Below are 19,749 nucleotides of genomic sequence, written 5' to 3' on the forward strand. Positions count from 1 at the left end.
CTGGGCTCCTGATTTTCCTTAAAAAGCACCTAAGACTAGTGGTGTTTAAGTTTCTTAGTCATCTGGGGGAGGAAAGCTAACATGATGAGGAAATTTTAACAATAAAAAGAGCATCAACAAGTTAGACACAATTCCAAAGTTTATGTCACAGTTCTGTTTTAAAGAAAACGGCCCTAAGGAAAAAAAAAAAACATTAAATAGCTGCAAGTAACCCTAAAAGTTTTCTTTTCACCAGAAGTAGCTACTGTTCCATAGAAATAATACTTAGTGTTTGTAAACATGGATTTTGTTTTCAATCATACACTTACTACTACTGCTCTTAAAAAATAAGTACAACAAAAGGGTAAGTGCATCAATCAACAAAGAGCTAAGCTATGTAACAAAATATTTTTAAAAAATATTCTAAAGAATCTCAGTAAAAGGACTTTGCTAAAAATATTTTGGACCAACAGCACTTGGAGATATGAGCTTAACCAAAAGAAAAAAAAAACCCTCATAAAAAATATACGCATGCTTTTCTAAATTACTGCTAAAGGGGTATATTATAAAGATATTTGCAGTGACAGACTGACATGTTGATGCTGTGCATATGGAGTCTGTAATGACGTTCTCCACTCTGAAGATGAATCTAGCTGGCATCTATGAGAAGAACTTCCAGTGCACAGTATGTGAGAGTCCCCATCCTAAAAATCACAGGAAAAAAAGGACAAGCAATCATAATTGTTTTATATTCAGAGTGATACTTTTATAAATTCCTTAAAAATGTGAATTCTAAAAACTTTTTGAGACAAAGTTAATTTACAATTACCTCTTCGTCAGAATCTTCCAGCCTCCCTAGATCTAGGCATGGCACCCTGCAGGGAGTTAAAACAATTTTAACAGCAATACATTCCCTTATTTATTAACTACAATAAAAGCTCTGCCTATTAGTTATTATTAGGTCCTTCACAAAAATTTCCATGCAACTGGATATGGGCTACTCAGAAAATCTCTATTAGCCCCTCTTGCTTCAGGTCAGCAAGTGGCCACTGAGCTTCTCTTCTCCAGTAGCAGAGTACCCTGACAGCTGAAAAGGATCTTTCTTTACTCCCACATTGGCTTCTCTTCACTCCCCAACAGGAGCTACTGCAACATGATCATAAATGAGGGGTGCCTTATCTTGTCTTCCACAGCACATCCATGTCAACATTCCTCTATAATCAATCAACAGAGGGAAGCAATTGCTGCTTGCGATTCAAATCTTCCGAATTTTCCATATGAGATTAGCACAGTAAAAGACAATGTATTTTGATCTTCTTAAAGAAATTAAAACATCTCCAATTCATCAAAGCATCTCTGTGCCATCTGCCTTTACTCCAGATATATTGCAAAGCACCATGAATACGTATTTTTTTATATGTTACCACCAATATTTCCAAGCAACTCTATTATAACTTCTTGGAATAAGAGAGCTCCTTATCTTAGAGTCTTTATTTATTAGATAATGACAGACAGTACACAGAAATTGGAATGACTTTGGTTGGAAGAATCAAAGGTCATAGTCACACACACTTATAAAATAATTACATACATTTGCTTTAAGGCATTTCAGTAAACAAAACTCGCTAAACTATCAATCATGGTCCTTGGAAGAGTAGATATTCCCTATGTGCCAAAGTCATTATAAGGTTTTAAATTTTAAAAGCACAAACAAAATTTCCCATTGCTTGTAAAAACCCTTCACAACAGTTTCTCTGTATCTTTTACTGTAATACTTGTAAAAGCAGTCAATAGCTAAAATACCGTCTTTCTCCTTTTGCAGACACATTAAAAGTATTCAAGCAAAACTATGTATAAATATGTAGCTCTGAGTGTCACCCTCTGAAGAGGATGGAGCCAGGATCTTCTTGGTGGTGCCCAGCAATAGGCCAAGAGGCAAAGGACAGAAACTGACGCACAGGAAGTTCCACACAAAAAAACCTTCTTCACCACAGGTGACTGAGCACTGGAACAGGTTGCCCAGAGAGGTTGTGGAGTCGCCCTCACTGGAAATACTCAAAAACCATCTGGATGCAATCATGAGCAATGTGCTCTGAGATGACCCTGCTTGAGCAGGGAGGCTGGACCAGATGGACCACTGGGTTAGACCCAATGTGATCTCTTCCATCTTTACCCATTCTGTAATTAAACCTCCACTCAGCCAAATCTAAATCAACCTCATTTCAATGTAAATAATACATAAAATATTCTACTCCAAATATAAATCACAGACAACAAACCTATGATGATAAATTTCATGGAATACTAAGTTGCACATCACTACAAATGCAAATGCATTGTGCTAATAATGCACACAATTAAACAAGCTGATCAGAAATAGAAGCAGACTTACTCTGGTGGGCGAGGACTGTGTGTAGCCTGTCTATTTGGTCTCCAATCCTAAAAGAATGACACGTTATTACATACCTAGGGGATCCAGATTAAAATACATAGCTCTCCCTTTTCAATTTCTCCTTAAATATTTAAAATTAGAGGCTTAAAGTATCTGTCCAACATACTTGACTAAGACACTACTAACAAGAGGAAAAAACCAAAAACTTCTCATTGAAAGCTAATTCTTACACATCATGAGACTAGCAGACTGAATATTCATCATGACAGGAAGACTTCCAGCCATTAAGAATCTAGACAGCATCCACATCAGCTATTAATAATACATTAAAAATGTGTGCTCCTGAGGCTTTGTACCATCACTGCTCACAAGACTTTAGGTCACATTGTCCTTGTTGGGTGGGAGCCAACCCTTAAACCAAAACCACAAGACTGACAGCCAGCTGGCTCACAAGGAGCTAGCTCAGACCCCAAAGAACCCCTGATAGTCGGTGTAACTGTTTCATCTCAGCTTTACTATAGCAGTCGTGATGATGATTAGGCAGTTCACTTTATTTATTTTGCAAGGCTGGATACCACACAGATCTCCAAACTCAACTGAGCAAGAACATAGCAAGAAAAGAGAGTCGAGCTAAAGCATCACCTATCCCCCCATGGCTTTCGAAAACAGCTAGCAGCAAAACCGTAGGGAAGGCTGCCTGGGGCAAGCACAAAGTAACAATTCACCTAACTGGCCTCCCAATCTGAAAAAAGAAATTGTTCAGGAACATTCAGAACCAGGGCTAACATTTTTGTTTTCACATTTCTCAGCTCATAAATCTCAGCATCACAGCCTAAACTGAGCAGAATCCTATTTCCAGCAGTGCTCGAACATCCTTCACGATCTGAGAGCGAGCACGAAACTGTAACTCCTTTCTTGCCATACAGCCTTGTAGCTGCTCCCGAGCAGAAGTTCGGCAACACTACCCTCTAGTGACTCCAGAACGAGCCCGGGTACCCAGGTTTGAGAGCTCTCCGGACGTAATGAGCACCGCCACCCTGCGGTCACCTACCTAAGACAATCAAGGCATCAAGAACAAGGCATTACAGCCCACATTTACCTTCTTTCTGTGCTATTTTAACTGTGGTGAGGCAAAGAACACAGCTAATTCTAGATGTTAAAGCCTTAATATAATTCCTATTCTAGAAGTCAACAAATCAGGAAGAAAGCAAACAAAAAACACTGTGAACACTGGGGTGAAGCACATGATTTCAGCGTAATTTTAACTTAAGATTTACTTTTGCAAACTACCAAAAAATCATGTGGACTAGAGAGTCTAAATTTGGAAACTTAGTTGCACAAGAAAGAAAGAAAAAAAGGGATGAGAGATTAGAGGAAAAAAATGACATTTCTTTTCTTTTACAACCTACACCACGTGCCCCAAATGTTCTTGTTGTCCGCAGGTATTTAATTTTCAAAAATCTGGTTAAAACATTAACAGTAACATTATAACATTGATGTATTAACATTTACAAAAGGTCTTTTTTCATTCCAAATCAAACTGAAAAGAAGACCAGCAACTTGGCAGTCAAACTCCAAGAATTCCTAATGGGTCCATGCAACAAATAAGGAAGTAAAAAGGGTGCTTGGGCACTGAGGGAGGATTAGCAATTAACTTTCATTCATGGACATAAAGTACACAGTATCTGTGAGAAAAAGCAACTGTTACTAACAATATTAATATTTACCTTAGCAGTAAGGAAAACAATGGTCCTCAGGACCCAAGATCATATTAGTAGGGACTATCAAAAGCTAGCCCTGAAGTTTCTACTACAGTGAACCTGTGAGCACTGCACATCTCCCCTATTTTAAAGTGTAGACTATTAGGAATACCTGGAAAAAGTCATTTCCCTCCATACTGAACACAGAGCACTGAGATTCATTTTTCATGTCAACCTAAAATCATGCCTTTTCAAATTATATTTTGGAGGCTGCTTTACTTTATTGCTGTCTTGCAAAACAAAAACACAGACACACCTGTTGCCAGTTTCACCAACAGCCAGAGACAGCACACAGTACATATTCAAGCCTCTGTTGCTCTTAACTGCAAGTACTAGTTCATTCTTAAATCCTCCACATTCCAATTAAGTACTCAGAGTAGCAGGTATTCTTGGATAGCTGTTTATATTGGAATTTCTCGCCTTTATTTGAGAAGCTATCGTAATAAACTATTCCTTTCCAACAAAAATAATTTCTTTAAAAGGTGTCTTCTCTACAGAATTTTTTAACCTCAAACTAAGACTCTTGTGAAGAATGATTGAAATATTTTTTAAATGTCAAAATAAGGAAGAAAAACAATCACAAGCCTTCCATTGACTACCTGACATTTCTTCCCCCTCAATGACAACTCAGCCTTTCTTTGAGGGGATGCAGCAACTCCTTTAACTTCCAAATCCATGCAAATTCAATGGCTGGCAGCTTTCAGAAAAGAAAAAAAAAAAAAAACCAAACACCTGAAAAACAGAAAACACTATTAAGAAAAACATATATTATTTCATCTAAGTACCTCATGGTGGGGGGGGGGGGGAAGTTACTGCATTAGAAGGAATTTTGGTATTGTCTTCAGCAAGCTATGAAATGCGGTTGGTTTCTCTTTTTCTCAGCCTCTTAATTTCAGTCTTTTATTCTAATGCCTAATCAGATTTCCGTTCAAATTTATGTTTTTGCCTCAAGCTTAACTCCCTCTTTCCCTTACACTTATCGATACATTCTCATTCCAGTATTACTAATTCGTTACCCCTTGGCAACATCAAACCTTTTGTACTCTCCACTCACAACCTCTGCCTGGCCCTCCATCGCTCAGTGCCCTGAAACATTTCAGGAAGCCGGACGGGCCGTCCCGGCACACTGCCAGCCTCCGGGAGCTCCAGGGTGACACGCCGCCAAGCATTCCTGCTCTGCTGGCTTCTCCTTCCACGCAGCCAGTTTTGAACCAAAAGCCCATCAATCAGACGCTCCATTTTCAAAGGAAAGGCTGACGGCAGGGAGCAGTTCCCATTCCCAAGCGCCCTTTCCTCTCCCGAGCAGGAGCAGGGCTGCAGGGCCAGCTCGGAGCCCTCCCGCCGAGCCCCCTCCCCAGGGCACGGAGAGTGTCCGCGCCCGGCCAGGAGGCTGTGCCGCAATGGAGCATCCTCGCACCTGGGGGCGCACACAGCGTCGCTGTACCTAGTGGCTCACACGCTCAGACTACTTTTATCAAACAGCAACGCTGCCAAAGGCGGAATAAACATTATGAGCTCAGCAGCTCCACGGAAATGATGCGTTTTCCCAAGAGAGGCGCGGGTTCCCGGCGGGCAGGGGCCGTGCCTCACCGGAGCGGTCCCAGGGCGCACGGCTGGCGGACCGGCCCCGTCCCGCCCCGGCCGCGCCCCTACAGCAGCGCGGAGGGGCCAATCCGCGCCAGGCCTCGCCCCTACCAGAGCTGCGCAAGGTGCGCCTCGGCGGAGCGGGGAAGCGCGATTCCCGATGGCTCCTGCGGAAATCCCCCGCCCGGGCCACGGCCGTCCCTCCCTCCCCCGCAGCCCCGCCAGGACAGGCGGGCGCTTACACATCACACGGGCTCTGCCCCCGGCAAACCCCGGCAGCTGGAGTCGGACACCTCGAAACTGCGGCGAGAGAGCGCACGCTGTGTTTGTAGCCTGGGTCAGAAATACAGAGTACAGCCCGAGGCAGCTCAGAGCCTTCCGGCCAAGGGCTTCAAGTGTCAGCAGCACCAGAAGACTCGCGGAGGTGAAAGGCACAGCAGCAAAGATTCAAACACCGCCCCAGGCGGGGAAACGCCCGCCGCGGGCAAGGACACCGGCACCCGTGCCTGGAAAGAGCGGGACTGACCTGCACCCTGCACCCCGCACACACCGCGGCAGCGCAGCACGCCTGGCTGGCTCCCACTCCATCCTTCCCGCAGATCAATGGCTTTGACATTAGTTCACTTTAATGTACTAGATATTTAAAAAAAAGCCTCAATGAAACTGATTTTTTTTCAGTTTCATTTGTCCTGAATGACCAGAGCAACATCAGTTATTTTTTAATATCAAATTGTATCTAAGTACCAGTTCTGATTCACACCAGCTGTCTTGGGGGGAAAATCTGCCACCTCTTGAGAAACCCTGCCTCTGTAGTCAATCAATTTTCCAAAGTTAGGCAAAATCTCACTTAGTGCAAAACTACTAACACATTGATGCTAAGGATGTATTTCTGGATGCTGCTACTTCCAAGCCTGTGTGATCCAGTTTTAGAATAAAACACATACCATGTGTCTACACCAGAATGAACAATTCATTCCATTTCAGTGAGTGACATGATAATAAATTTAGTCCCTTTAAGTACAGTACATTTCCTCCATAAAAACAAATTCACATGCTATTTTCCTGTAAGAATAAGGATGCCAGAAGAGTTCAGGCATCATAACTGGCCTACTTAAAAGCTATGCAATTATAAAACAGAAAATACAACAGTGCCGTACTGTCAAACCTACCTAAGGCAAAATTACCTAAGGCAATTCCTGTCATTAAAGGCTGGCAGTACCATAGGTGTGTGCATTAAGCGAACAAAAAAATTATTAAATACTAAACGGGTGGGCAAAATTGATTCTGGCAAAGGAAAATATTGTTTTTCCTAATACTGACCTAAAAAGGCGGGTATCAAGTTGGCATACTGTATTGAAAAGAGATCCTATGCCCCACAGTTCTTGAATGGTACATGGAAACACATATGTTAATTCTGATGTAAAAAAAAGGGTATTAAAATGAATCAAAAGGTCAGATTCTACGGCATTAAAATAAATGTGAAACAGAGGTATGGTACCAATGGGTATCAGTCACTTATTAGGCAGCTGCTGAGTTTAACCAGTGACAAGTGGGGAAGAATTTAAGTGATCCAGTGTAATACGTTTGGGATTAAGTTGACATACAAAACTAAACATCATTACTCAGGAGACTGCAAATCAGACGTTATTATTTTCACATAGTGTCCATGGCTGAATTTCTCTCTCCACATAAAGAAACTTAACTATGAATGAGTATCAAAGACTTAATGCATACTGCTTTTCACACTCCAGAGAACATTTTTCCACCAAGAGCTGAATTCATCAGTGCATGCTCTTTAATGAACTCAAGAAAGTCACAGTTCAAGTGGGATAATGCTTTCTAGTTACAAAACATTTATGAAACATCTATTCTTTACAGTCTCAATTAGAAGATATTCTAATACTTTAGTGAAGCATCAGATATAATTACAGTGCATTATATACAGAGTACAGAAATATTTTTATAGGGAAAAAATAAATAGAAAAAATATGTAAACATCCTGAGTAAAATTCTGCTGCCACTGAAGTCAGTTACAGAATTGTCATAGATACGAGCAAAGGCAGTATTTCACTCCTCTTTTTAAAGCATATAGCAGTGCACATAACTTCATTTTGGTTTAAAGTGCATACAACATTATTAAAAGAATGCATAAGCTTTTGGAAGTTTCACATATGCAGATTCCATTCATATCTATTGCGTCTCCTCAGTCCCATCTCTTCTGATTCAATGGCATCTTTGCTTCTCATTTCTTCATCTTCTACATCTGGCTCCAGCTGATGTATTTCACATTCACCGTGTAATTCATGCTCTTCTATTTTGTAATCATTATCAATATCCTCAAGCAAATCATCATTACAGTCATCTTCTCTGTTGTCCATTTCTTTCTCTTGAGAATGTTCGGCAAACGACTGAATGAGATCTTCAAGTTTCTCGTCACAAATGTGTCCAAGATCTTAAAATTCCCAAAAAATAATCAAAATTAAAGTTTACTGGTAAGGCTCTGAATTTCAGGGTCAGTTTAGAAATAAAGTATTTTTAATTCTTTTTTTCTCTTTTATTAAGACTTGAATAATGCAAAAAAACCCACCAAATTTCTAATGGACCATTCTTAACATTTAAGACTTCTCTTGGGCTACCATGCAGCTCTTGGAAGTCTCCAGTTGAAACTAACACACAATTTGCTGTTTAGTATTTTATGTAAGCTTTACTCACAGCCTCTGAGGTGCCCATTTGGAAATCCTTTGCCTAAAGTTAGTCCAGTACTAACAGACTACTTAGGAACTGATGTTCCAAAAGCCTGTTTTATCACAACAGAATGTGACTGTGTGGTCCATCCCAGTTCAATGTCTTTAACACCTATTCTTAAATAAATCATGATGTATCAAAAATTTGGTATTGGATACATCTCAAATAAGAAGAATGGTATTCCTCCAGAATAAAACTAATTCCACACAAATTACCTAAAACTCAGAAGCTCAACATTACTATAATAAGATCTATTTATTCTTTTAAAATATAAACTACTTAATTACCTATCTGAAAATTAAATTACCTTTCATCTTGTTTTCTGATTTATCCAATCCACTTTCTTTCATCAGTCGTCTAATTGACTGGAGCTGTGTCATTATTTCATCCTTCTGCTCACAAGCTAAGGCATTAACACTAGAAAGATAAGATTAATGTTAACAGCTGAAAGATTATCTTGGGAGTGCTTGATAATAATACACTTATTGCAATATTTCTTTCTGTGCATAAACACCATAGTGAAGTTTGTGAAATGTTTAGGTCAAGCTTTCCTTTGAGAACTGTCTCTTGAGAAGCGGGGAGGCCATTACATCATACAACTACTGAATGTCACTGAACTCTAACTTTGGAGCCCCAATGGCCAAGGTCGAGTAATGACTCCAAATTAATTACTCCAGGAATTATCCAAAGTACTGTTATTAGTAGTACAACAATCCCTAATACAGAACTTTAGAGTTTGAAGGCTTTTCTCATTCTAGGTTTTCAACTTTCCTCCCCACCACTATTAGTAATTTACTAGGCAAACTGGCCAGTGAATTTGCTGCTTAATAGTTTCAGCATATATCCACTTCAGAAGTACACGGCAGAAACAATCAGGAAATTCTGCGTGTTTTAACCTGTGTTTCATGAAGGATGTCAGTCTAGAAAATTAACTGCATGGATACTTTTATTTCTAGTGGATAAGTAAGTCTCTAGCTTCTTAAGAACAGAACTTCTCAAACTACAAAGAGTTTTTATATTACTGATTCCCTTGTCATACTAAAAAGACAAGTTCTATTTCACTGAAATACACACACTTCACAGATTCATTTCAAAACAAAAAAAAAAATCAGCTGTACTTTGATAACTATTTTTTTCTTATAATTACATCTAAAAGAAGAAACTCACTCTGCTACCAAAATCTATTTCCCACAAGGGCTTTCAAATGCTATTGAGTTAAATTTAAGTGCATTTTCACTATTAGTCTCCTTGGTCAATATTAAAGTTCATCTTGTTAAGCCACAGTAACGTGATCATGTCTTCTGCATTTAAGTTTGGTGAACAAGAGATGGGAGGTGTCTGTAAAAAAGTTCACAAATGGCAGAATTGGTATAACCAGCTAAAGGCTACATGAACAATAAGTAATCAAAGAAGGTTCCCAAAACTGTTCCTTACCTATATATAAGGATCATTTTAAGAACTCTTCATTAACATTTAGGCAAAATTCAATATACAGGAAACAACACAGAGATTTTTTAGAAACACTCACCAGTTTGAAAGTGGATCCAACTGAGTCAATAAAGAATTTAACATTTTCTCTGTCTGTGCTAGATGTTGCTCCAGTTCTAAAAGCTGATGCTCTAATAAAAAAAAAAAAAAAAAAAAAAAAAAAACACAAACATAAACAATACAACAAAAAAAGACAGATGTGGGGGGAGGGAGAGGGGGATGAGGAGAGAAAGAACATTGTAAAAAATGTTTTCACAAGATCATTAGGATATTAATTTATATTTTTCGTTGGACAGATTGAAAAACAGAAAGCTTCTTTCATCCAAAAAATTTGACAATATGAAAAGGGAGTGGTGGGGGTAAGAACAGAAGCCTTATTATGAACAGAAGTCCTTTCCACCCAGTAATCTATCTCCAATAGTGCCCAAACAGAGGACACCTTTGCTCAGTAGAAACTGAGCAAGAATGTGGAGCTCACCTTCCCAGTCTCAAAAATTATGCAGCTGCAAGACTTTCTGAGATAAAAGTACTGTATTTATACTTAATATGCTTTCATGTGTTTTTCTATTCACACCTTACAAATATATTTAATGCACTAGAATCAGGAGAAGTCATTCTTCCTAAAATACAATTAAACTTTGACGAAAGAAGGATGCAACACACAAGGATGATGAGTAGGCAGTGTAGCAAATCACTGCTGAACCTCATTACAGATGTGGTGTACACAGAAACCAAAGGATGCTGCTAGTTGTTTAATTCACTAAAAATGTGTCTATACAAGGGAGGAAAAGGTATGAAAACACCATCAACTTTGAATGTTCGTGACAGGTTTCTCATTTGGCCTAAAAATCATAAATGGTCTCTATAATTGTTTAGCCACACTGTTTCACTATCAATACAGTTCAGTTCTAAACCAGATCATTATGTTATTTTTAAATACCCTATTTATTTAATTATATCCCATTTAAACTGAAGAAAACTGAACAGATCTTAAGTAAGAAAAACATAGACATTTTAGAGGCAAAAAATCATGCTGCATTACTACAGCTGTTTTAAAGAGCACTACATCTGGAGAATTAAAACAAACCTCAAACAAGCATTTCAAACATACAGAATAACAAAGTGGGTATTTGTAGATTCCTCACTGCTCTCAGTAACTTGAGAGATCGTCTTCATTTAGCTTCATTTGCATCAATGAAAACATGTTTTGTTCCAGTAGGAAATAAGCATTTTTGTTGAATGTATGCATTCTGAATGCATCTTACCTGTTTCCTTTGCCTTGTCTTCTGTACTTTTTTCCTTTTTGGAGTGACTTTCTTCATGTGACTTCATCTTTAAAAAAATATAATCGAGTTAAAGAATTTCATCACTATTTGTGTACTAAAAACAAAACTGCATTTAGAACTTTAGTGAAGTAAACAGCAACCATGAAAATGTGCTACATTAATGAAACTTTTCTTCTGTGATGCCTCATTCTGTCTTTAACTAACATTTTTGATTTTAAGCAAACACAACATGACTGGCAAAAGCTCTAAAACAAAGCAGTTGCTATTTCAAAAAGAAACAGAAGAAACCTTCTAGGTTACTGGATCCATACTCCTATCAGTAATTACAATAGAGAATTTACTTCTCAAAGTAATAAAGATACTATCATAAAAATTACAATAATAAAAAATTATAGTAGATAGATTTTAATCCCACAAGCCCAAGTGTAAAGAATTGTAACACCCAAAATATGGTTTTCATGATATTTTTAAATCTTGTACTAAAGTGGGCAGCCTCTGTACTCATTTTGCTAAGCTGTGATATTTTTCTCATACACAAGATTAATGTGAACTGACTCCAGAAATGACATGTTGTCTCTAGTCTTACTCCTGTTCATTTTTATTTTCCCTGAGGGCAAGCAACAATATTCTAGGCGCACTCTCAGCTTCGTGTATCTCTTACTGTAAATGATACATTTCAAAACTGATTGCTTTTAAAAAATCATGTGTTCTCCTTTTTGAATTTACAATTAGTATAAAAGGTATCCTGTAACACGAATAAACCTGCATGTTGCAACTGCATGATCACATGAGAAGTCCAAACAAAAGGCCAAGTCTACTCGCTGTTCTACCTAACTGCCAAGCTAAGATCACTGCTCTGCAGGAATTGTCCGCCTCCTTCCCATACTCAATCTCATTCTGAAGAATGAAAAGGAAGTGAAACACTGATGAGACTTAGGTTACAGACTCAGGTAGCAGCAGTGTTCAGGTTCTCAGATTCTCATTTGAGGCTGCAGGGTAAGATTCTCACTTCTTCAAGCATCTAAAAATACCTAAGCCAGAAGCCTTCATACAGAAGAATTAGACACGCTAAAATTTTAAATTTGGACTTCATATTCAAAGTCATACAGAGCAAGAAATGGCTTTTGGACAACCCTATACATGGGCTCAGAATTAGAAAAACAAACAGACAATAAAAGAATTTCCATTTCCTCCTAATTACAATAATTTAATGCTTTTCCTATGGCTTACCTTAAGAAGTTTGTATGCTGCAAACATTCCCACTCCAAGAGCATATAGTGGCATGAGGGTGAATGCTAACTCTCGACCGTTTCCTCTCGTTCTCTCGCTTTTTATCTCTTTTTCCATTGCATTTCTCATCTGTTGAAAACTCTGGTAAGTGTTACTGTCAGAATTTCCTGGATTCCGGTGAACTTGATAAACTGTCTGAGGACTACCTAAAAAATGAAATTGAGGGAAAGACAACAAAGTAAGAAATAAAATCAGGAGTCCACAACTGGAATTAAATTGTTTTCTTCTTGTGTAATCATCTTTGTTCATCACTCTTCTAAGATGATGGGCAGCCTTGTATCCACTTAAAAAATTAAGAATTATTCTTACATTTACAGGATGCACAGTTAAATCTAGGCAGCAAAAACTCTCAAGCTAAGCTTGGTTTCTTTAAAGTACAATTTTTAAGCTTCTTCACAGCAACACTGGCAAACTCTCAGCAAATCAGAGAAAGATAGATGTAACAAGAAACAATTTAATTTTTTGACATTAAAGCATAGTCAGAGAAACTATTGATAATGTTGAAAACAGTAATTAATATTTTTTCCTTTGCACCAAATGAACTGAGCTAACTAGAAATTGAATTGTCTGGTCCCAGAAAAAAAGAAGGTTTTGTTGAAATACGCTATGCTGCTGCTTTCATTATTTTGACAGTAAACTGAGGTTTACATGGATATTCCCATAGGCTTAGAAGTACTGTACTTCTGCAAATCAAATATTTAGCAGGAGAAGATTATACAATACCCAAGAGATGCAACTCTGGAAGTCAGAAATATTTTTGCATGCAATTTGCCTACCAGAACAGGGAGCAGATGAGAAAACAGCCAATGTCATTGTTCAACTTAGGAAACAGTTATTTGGTAGTTAAATCAAGGGCTCATGGGACATGCACATATGGAACAGTACCATCAGCTAAAGAATGCAGATGCTTGCAGAGACAGACAGCAGGGGACTGGGGGATTGTGAAGTTTTACAATGATGTCTCAACTGAGTGCCTGGACTTAAAACTTAATGTATCAGAACTGAGTATGGGTATGGCAAGGTTCACATTATATAAAAACTCCCAAACAAAAGACCATTATGCAAATCACTACTTATCAATTAATACTGTAACGGTGGCATTTCAGGAACTCAGTGGCATTTCAGTAAGGTAACTAAGTGTGCAATGTACAGCCATGATCAGATAGAGAAAAAATTAATGTTACACAAAACCTCAATGCTCTAGCTGATACAATCAGAACTCAAGCTACCTTCATCATTCAGTGCAAATTCAGGCAGGCATTGTCCTTTCAGGATAAGTAGATTTAGACTTGCTAAACTAACTAAACTTGCACTAACTAATCTGGAAAACACATTTTATATTACATATATTTTTCCACCTTTCAGAATGTTTCATATTGATTCCTAGTTTTACATTTACACTCACCTTTACTCCTATTTTAAGTTCTATTTGTTTTTAAAGTAAATGAATAGTTTTACTAAAATAGTTACTATCACAGATGAACAAGATTTCTACAGCTCATACAAATAAGAATGAGGAAAGGGAAACACCTTCAGGGTGGAGAGGAGGAATGTTGAATCCTAGTGGAGTTCAGTGTCCTGCACCAAGTTTGTCCCACAAAAGAAACAGCAAAGTGAGTTACTAGCCAACCAGGAAAAAAGAACCACCCAGAGAGGTGAGAATAGGAGATCTGTTTGAAATTTATTTTATTCAGTGCTAGGCCAGTACTTCAGTAGAATCACAGGCATGCAATGTGTTTCTTTTTTTCTTTTTTTTTTTTTTTAGATTTGTTCTTAAAATAATTTGATCTGTAGGGAATTTACAGCTACCTTATAAATAAAAAATAATCAGGTGAAACAGGCCAGGCAAGAGTTCATGAAGCACAGAAAGTTTGACTTCAGGTGGGAAGAACCTGATAGCAGCTCAAGCCTCCATTTTTCCGTCAGCAGGGAAAAGCACAGACACATTTGGAGGAATACAGCAACTAGCTGTCTCTTGGTTTGAAACACCTTGGAAGGCATCATCAATGAATCACAGAGCTACCTCACAAAAGCGAGCTTTTAGTGATTGTCAAAAACAAAAGTGTAGCTTTCGACCTTGAGCTAAATCGTGACATGCACTGACACGGTTCAACATACACGGATACCACTACAGCTCCTACAAGTAGTAAACTCTGTAACCCATTCATTGATACCTTTTCTAAACAAGCATCTTGGACTCTTTTATAATATACTGCCAGGCAGATTTTGTATGACTGTGTATGTATTTGTATGACTGTGCATATACTGTTGCTAAAAGTAACACTCGGTTTCCTTATTGCAATTAATTTTTTCCTGTGACACGTACTGGCTCATTTGTTCGATCGTGCCCCTGCGGGCATTGCTCGTCACAGCGCTCCGCACTTCCAATTACCGCGTGTTTCCTCCACAGAAGAGCAGTTTCGGTAAGGCAACTCAGACAACACCCAAAGCCCCGGCGAACCAGATCAGCAAAACACCGCAGGAGGCGGGGGTGTTTCTGGTGCACACAGGCCAGCTCGAAGCGGTCTGACCAGGCCTCTGCGTGCACAGCCCGGGTACAGCCGCAGCCTCCCGCCGGACGAGGGCACTTCCCCCTCGCTCCTGGGGTTCCCCTCGAGCCCGCCCGAGCCCGCGGCGGCTCCCGCACGGAGCCCCGGCCGCGGCACCGCCCCGGCTCCTACCTCTGCCGTGCTGACGGGGATCGTAATGGCCGGGGCCGGCCTTGCCGCCCCGCGGGGACCGGCCGGGCCGCCCGCCGCCTCCTCCCCCGAACATCCTGGGCATGACGACGAAGACGCAGAGCACCAGCACGGCCGAAACCAGCACCTGCTGCACGGCCGACAGCGCCATGGCCGCCGCCTGCCCGCCGCCTGCCCGCGGCCGGGCCGCGCCACAGCGCCCCCGGCGGCGCCCCGCGGCACGGCACGGCGCGGCCCGGCACACGGCCCAGCCCACGGCACACGGCCCGGCACGGCACGGCACGGCACACGGCACACGGCCCGGCACGGCACACGGCCCGGCCCACGGCACACGGCCCGGCACACGGCACACGGCCCGGCCCACGGCACACGGCCCGGCACGGCACGGCACACGGCACACGGCCCGACCCACGGCACTCGGCCGGGCACGGCGCGGCACGCGGCACACGGCCCGGCCCGGCACGCCACGGCGCGGCACGGCACGGCACACGGTCCGGCGCGGCACGCCACGGCACGGCCCCGCCGCAGCCCGCGGCAGCCGGCTCTCCCTCAGGAGCAAATGTGTGAGCTGTACTAGCGCTGAAGGGCACTTGGCTGGCAAATGACAATTTTTGCTGGAAAGGGTTAAACAAAAGTGAAGAAGCAAAAAAAAGCAGATGTTTGATGTTTAGCCCGCCTAGTGCCACAAGAGGAACATGTTAGGAATGGGCCGAAAAGTGATGAGCATCCTGAACGCACTAGGAGCACGCATTTATTCAGCAAAGAATGTCCTTTGCTTGGATGGGTTTTAAGCAGGATTGGCAAATATGGGGAGGCGTGGTGATTTGGGAAGTGATGAAGTTTGCAAAAGGCACCACACACGGTTTTAAATGCTCAGGAATAGGAAACCCAGGAAAAGTTATGACTGAAAGTACGGCTTGAAAAAAAACAAAGGCCTTAGGGAGGAAAGAGTATCAGCAGCCAGTGGAGTAAATTGTAAAGTTCAAAAAGAAGCTGAGAGTGAAGTGAAATGTATGAGCAGTGGTAAACCTAAGCAATAAATCACAGCATCTTCTATTAAGATATAAAACTGGGTACTTTAATGGTAAACTTTCTGAAACAGTCATGACTGGAAGACAAACACAGAAGATCGTGCATGTTCAGAAATCAGCTGCAAAGAAGGAAGAGATAATAGAATGAGTTACTGGCCAGGAACTGGTACCTGTACATCATGAAGCTGTCCTTGTAAAATGCCCTGATGTGTATTTAAAACCATACCATAGGAAGAGTAAATATTTGTTTCCAGAGGCTCTCTTAAAAATACTTAAAATATTTGTACCATTGGGTCTAAAATATCAGTGCATTTTAATTTGAATTAATTTTTATGTATCAGTTCAAAATCCTTAATGACCTGTTCAACAATAAAACCCAAAAAGTTTTGTGTTTAATTAGCATGCCACCTATTCCTTGCCTGAAGACAAAACTGAGTTTCAAATATCTTTTCAGTAGCTAGCAAGTGCACTTACAAAGTCAATTTTCAACAGTGAAGGGAGGAAAAACTTGTCTAATTAAATTAGTTTGTATTTCTGTGCTGCAATAGGAAAAGTCAAATAAAATAAACCACAGGTACTTGCCCAAATAAGGGAAAGTATTTCTTTATGAAACTCCAGTGTTTGATGTTTATCTGCTTATTGCTGTCTGGTTTTATCTGATTAAGATTTTGTTGTAACTCAGCATTGCACAACTATTTCACTTTTCATGCTTTGTAGACTTGGGATGCAGCTTTGGCACAGACTGCAGGGGCACAGACAAATGAATGCACTTTTGAGCACAACATATACTTAAGTAAGAAACATCTGTACCATCCTAATTTCACCTCTGTTGGAGAGAATATTTGGATTGGAAGTCATGAAGATCTGATGTTTCTGATGCCATTAAATTGATATGGTGAGGTCAGATTTTTAATTTGCATACTGCAGAACTGTACTAAGGTTTGTGGTTGTTACATTCAAGTAAGAGTTGTCTGTGGTAAAATGTCCTGGGTAGTGCCTGCCATGTAAATCAGTGCCATCTGCAAATAACACAGGGGTGTACATGTGGGTGCAACTGACAGCTCACTGTTTTTTCAACATCAAGCAATGACTGTACTGCATTACCCCTGCACTGGCTCACCTCAGTACTTTGTACAATAATTCACTCTTCTTGTCCTCAATATCGACCTCACTGAAAGCCTCACTTCTCATTTCACTGCATGATTACTACATGAACTTTAATGTTCTCTAGTTACCAAGCCACACAGTTCAGTAGTCTATAAAAATTCTGGAGATGCTGCTCAGAGTAATCACAGTAATTGCAGAATGTCTGTGGGTATTACTTAGTAAAAATGTCAATAGAAGGATAAAATCAGCCAAAGTATTTTTTTTCCTTACAATTCTCATAAAAAAAAGAAAAGAAAAAATCAACAACAAAATTTATTATATTCTGATTTCTCAGTGGTAATTCAGAGAAACTTAATGCTGCTGAGAAAGTAAAGGTTTCTTTTAAACACTTAATATTTTAAGTGTAATTATTCATTCCCACCTTGAAAAAATAAGCTTTGCAGTAGAATCAGTTTTATCTATGAGCAAATACATAATATTTCACTGATCTGAAACAGATGATAATTTTTATGTCAAGTAGATCTTATCTAGTAAAAGTCGCTCTTAAATTTCTTATCTCAGTGTTCAAAGATGCTTAGACTGCTCTCTGTGTAAATTACAGAAGAAAATACTGTGCTACCACTGTGTTACCAGACACAATGGTATTTGTGAGATTCTTTTTTAGTAAGCTTTGGATTGTGAAAAGAAAATACCAAAAGTTAGCAGAATCATTTATGGAGAATTTTCCTTTCAGTTCTTTTTGTCTTTTCTCACTTATTTCTCTTCAAGTGTTAATTCTTGTTTTCTGCCCCTTGTCCTGCCTATAACAAAACCAAAAACAAGGCTGGAGGATTTTAAGTTTTACTGTTTATTTGGCAGTAGATTTTTTAGAAGGCTAGAAGTGGACAGTATCATAGGAAAGTATTTTTCCTTTTTTCTGTGGCACAACAAATTATAAAAAGTTACCTAGCAAGGTGGTTTTTACATTTAAATAATTGCAATTCAACCTTATCTGCACAGAATTCTGGAGGGTTTTGAAATTTCTCTTAGAGTGATGTTCACATCTAAACTTTCTTTCCCTTGGTTGTTTGCTCCTTTCCTGTTATACACAGTTAAGTCATATCCAAATGATTGTGATTTCAGGCAACATTTCAGGGAAAATTTCAAAGGAAACTATTCACCAGAAAAAACAAGCAGTGTACATGGGTTAAACACTATGAACATCAGAACTGTTAATCGAAGACCATGCACAATCCAGGAGCAGTCGTGTTCTTGAAGACTCAGACACAAAATTGAAAATGGGTAAAATTTATGACCCAGAAATGGATGGGCTGTGTAGACCTGTTAAGAGAGCCACAACACTGGAATCTCAAAATGGTAGAAATCTCAAAAATGTGTATGAGGCTGTTACATAAAGGCCTCTGAAATGCTGAATCCTTAACCCAGTATTCAGGTAACACCACTTTAAATATTAAGATCCTTAAAAAAAAATGGTTATGTTTGATGAACACAACAGCTTCTTTCATTTATAACTGAAGAGGTGTAACTTTTGGGAGTGTTCAAGTCAGTGTGTTCGAACACCTGAGGCCTGTACCCTTCCTACTGGACAGATACTCCAATACTGACTAAAGCTACTATGTCTGCATGGCTTCCAGAAATGGAATGTATGATCATCCGGGTGTTCTAGGTATAGAATGAAACATTTTTACCTGAATTCAATACAGTTTAGTTAGTCATGTGCATAAGGTATTGGAAGAATCTCCTAAGAAAAAGCAGATGCCTAAACTGTAGTGCCTCTCTTCTCTTAAGTTTGGCAGGTAAAGTTCTTTGGTCTAAAAATATGCAGTGCCAAAGCATTCACACTTAAGTTTACAGTAGTAATGATCCAGATCACTTCAAAATTACAGTAAAACTATCTGCAGTCCAGCCACATACTAATGACCTCCTCTGTTAATTGTGAAACAGCCTCATTACTACAACATAATTTTAGGATTGTTTAGCTTTTAATTAATATAAAATGGTTTCTTACAGAATAATTCTTGTGGAAATTCAATACCACCACCATCCTGTCCCATAATTTGTTTTCTGCCCTGAGGTGCCATTGTGTAATAGCTGCAGCTAGGCATGTCAGAATATTAGTTTGTTCACATGTCTGGAAGGCCAAGTGATCTTGCAGCTGCCTAATCCTGTGGATAGGATAAGAAAACCCAACAGATCCACCCCATTTGTTCAAATGAAGCTAGTAAGTCAAGGTCAGATCTTCTCTCCCCAGCACAAGGAACAATACTCTGTGGGGAAGTTGATGATTTGAGAACAAAATTAAATGTAATTTCACAGATTCCCAGGCATTGTGGATATCTGTAATAGGCTGTAATTCACCAGTTTTTAGTCCTCTGACTAAACAGAACA

General features: G+C 39.7%; 2 protein-coding genes across 3 annotated transcripts in view; both read right to left on the reverse strand.

The window, feature by feature from the left end:
* CAPS2 (calcyphosine 2) overlaps positions 1-6,047 on the reverse strand; it is a 30,201-nt gene extending 24,154 nt beyond the window's left edge. Inside the window, exons 1-5 of one of the 2 annotated variants that reach the window (XM_038155697.1) lie at positions 5,958-6,047; positions 4,731-4,863; positions 2,372-2,418; positions 809-854; positions 573-683 (exon numbers count right to left, since the gene is read on the reverse strand). In XM_038155697.1, the coding sequence (XP_038011625.1) occupies positions 573-683; positions 809-854; positions 2,372-2,418; positions 4,731-4,808 (282 nt within the window). In that variant the 5' untranslated portion in view covers positions 4,809-4,863; positions 5,958-6,047. Of the gene's footprint in view, positions 1-572; positions 684-808; positions 855-2,371; positions 2,419-4,730; positions 4,864-5,548; positions 5,855-5,957 lie in introns of those variants that run through there. The other variant, XM_038155696.1, reaches the window with a different exon arrangement.
* A 1,441-nt stretch (positions 6,048-7,488) lies between these two features.
* CCDC107 (coiled-coil domain containing 107) lies at positions 7,489-15,416 on the reverse strand. The gene is made up of 6 exons (XM_038155562.1): positions 15,206-15,416; positions 12,465-12,670; positions 11,214-11,280; positions 9,989-10,079; positions 8,768-8,877; positions 7,489-8,167 (listed from the first exon to the last, which is right to left on the reverse strand). Exons 1-6 carry the CDS (start codon positions 15,372-15,374, stop codon positions 7,881-7,883), a joined length of 930 nt encoding a protein of 309 aa, XP_038011490.1. The 5' UTR covers positions 15,375-15,416; the 3' UTR covers positions 7,489-7,880.
* Between the last annotated feature and the right edge of the window lie 4,333 nt (positions 15,417-19,749).

This window comes from Motacilla alba, chromosome 1A (assembly GCF_015832195.1).
Source record: "Motacilla alba alba isolate MOTALB_02 chromosome 1A, Motacilla_alba_V1.0_pri, whole genome shotgun sequence".
NCBI classification, from domain to species: Eukaryota; Metazoa; Chordata; class Aves; order Passeriformes; family Motacillidae; genus Motacilla; species Motacilla alba.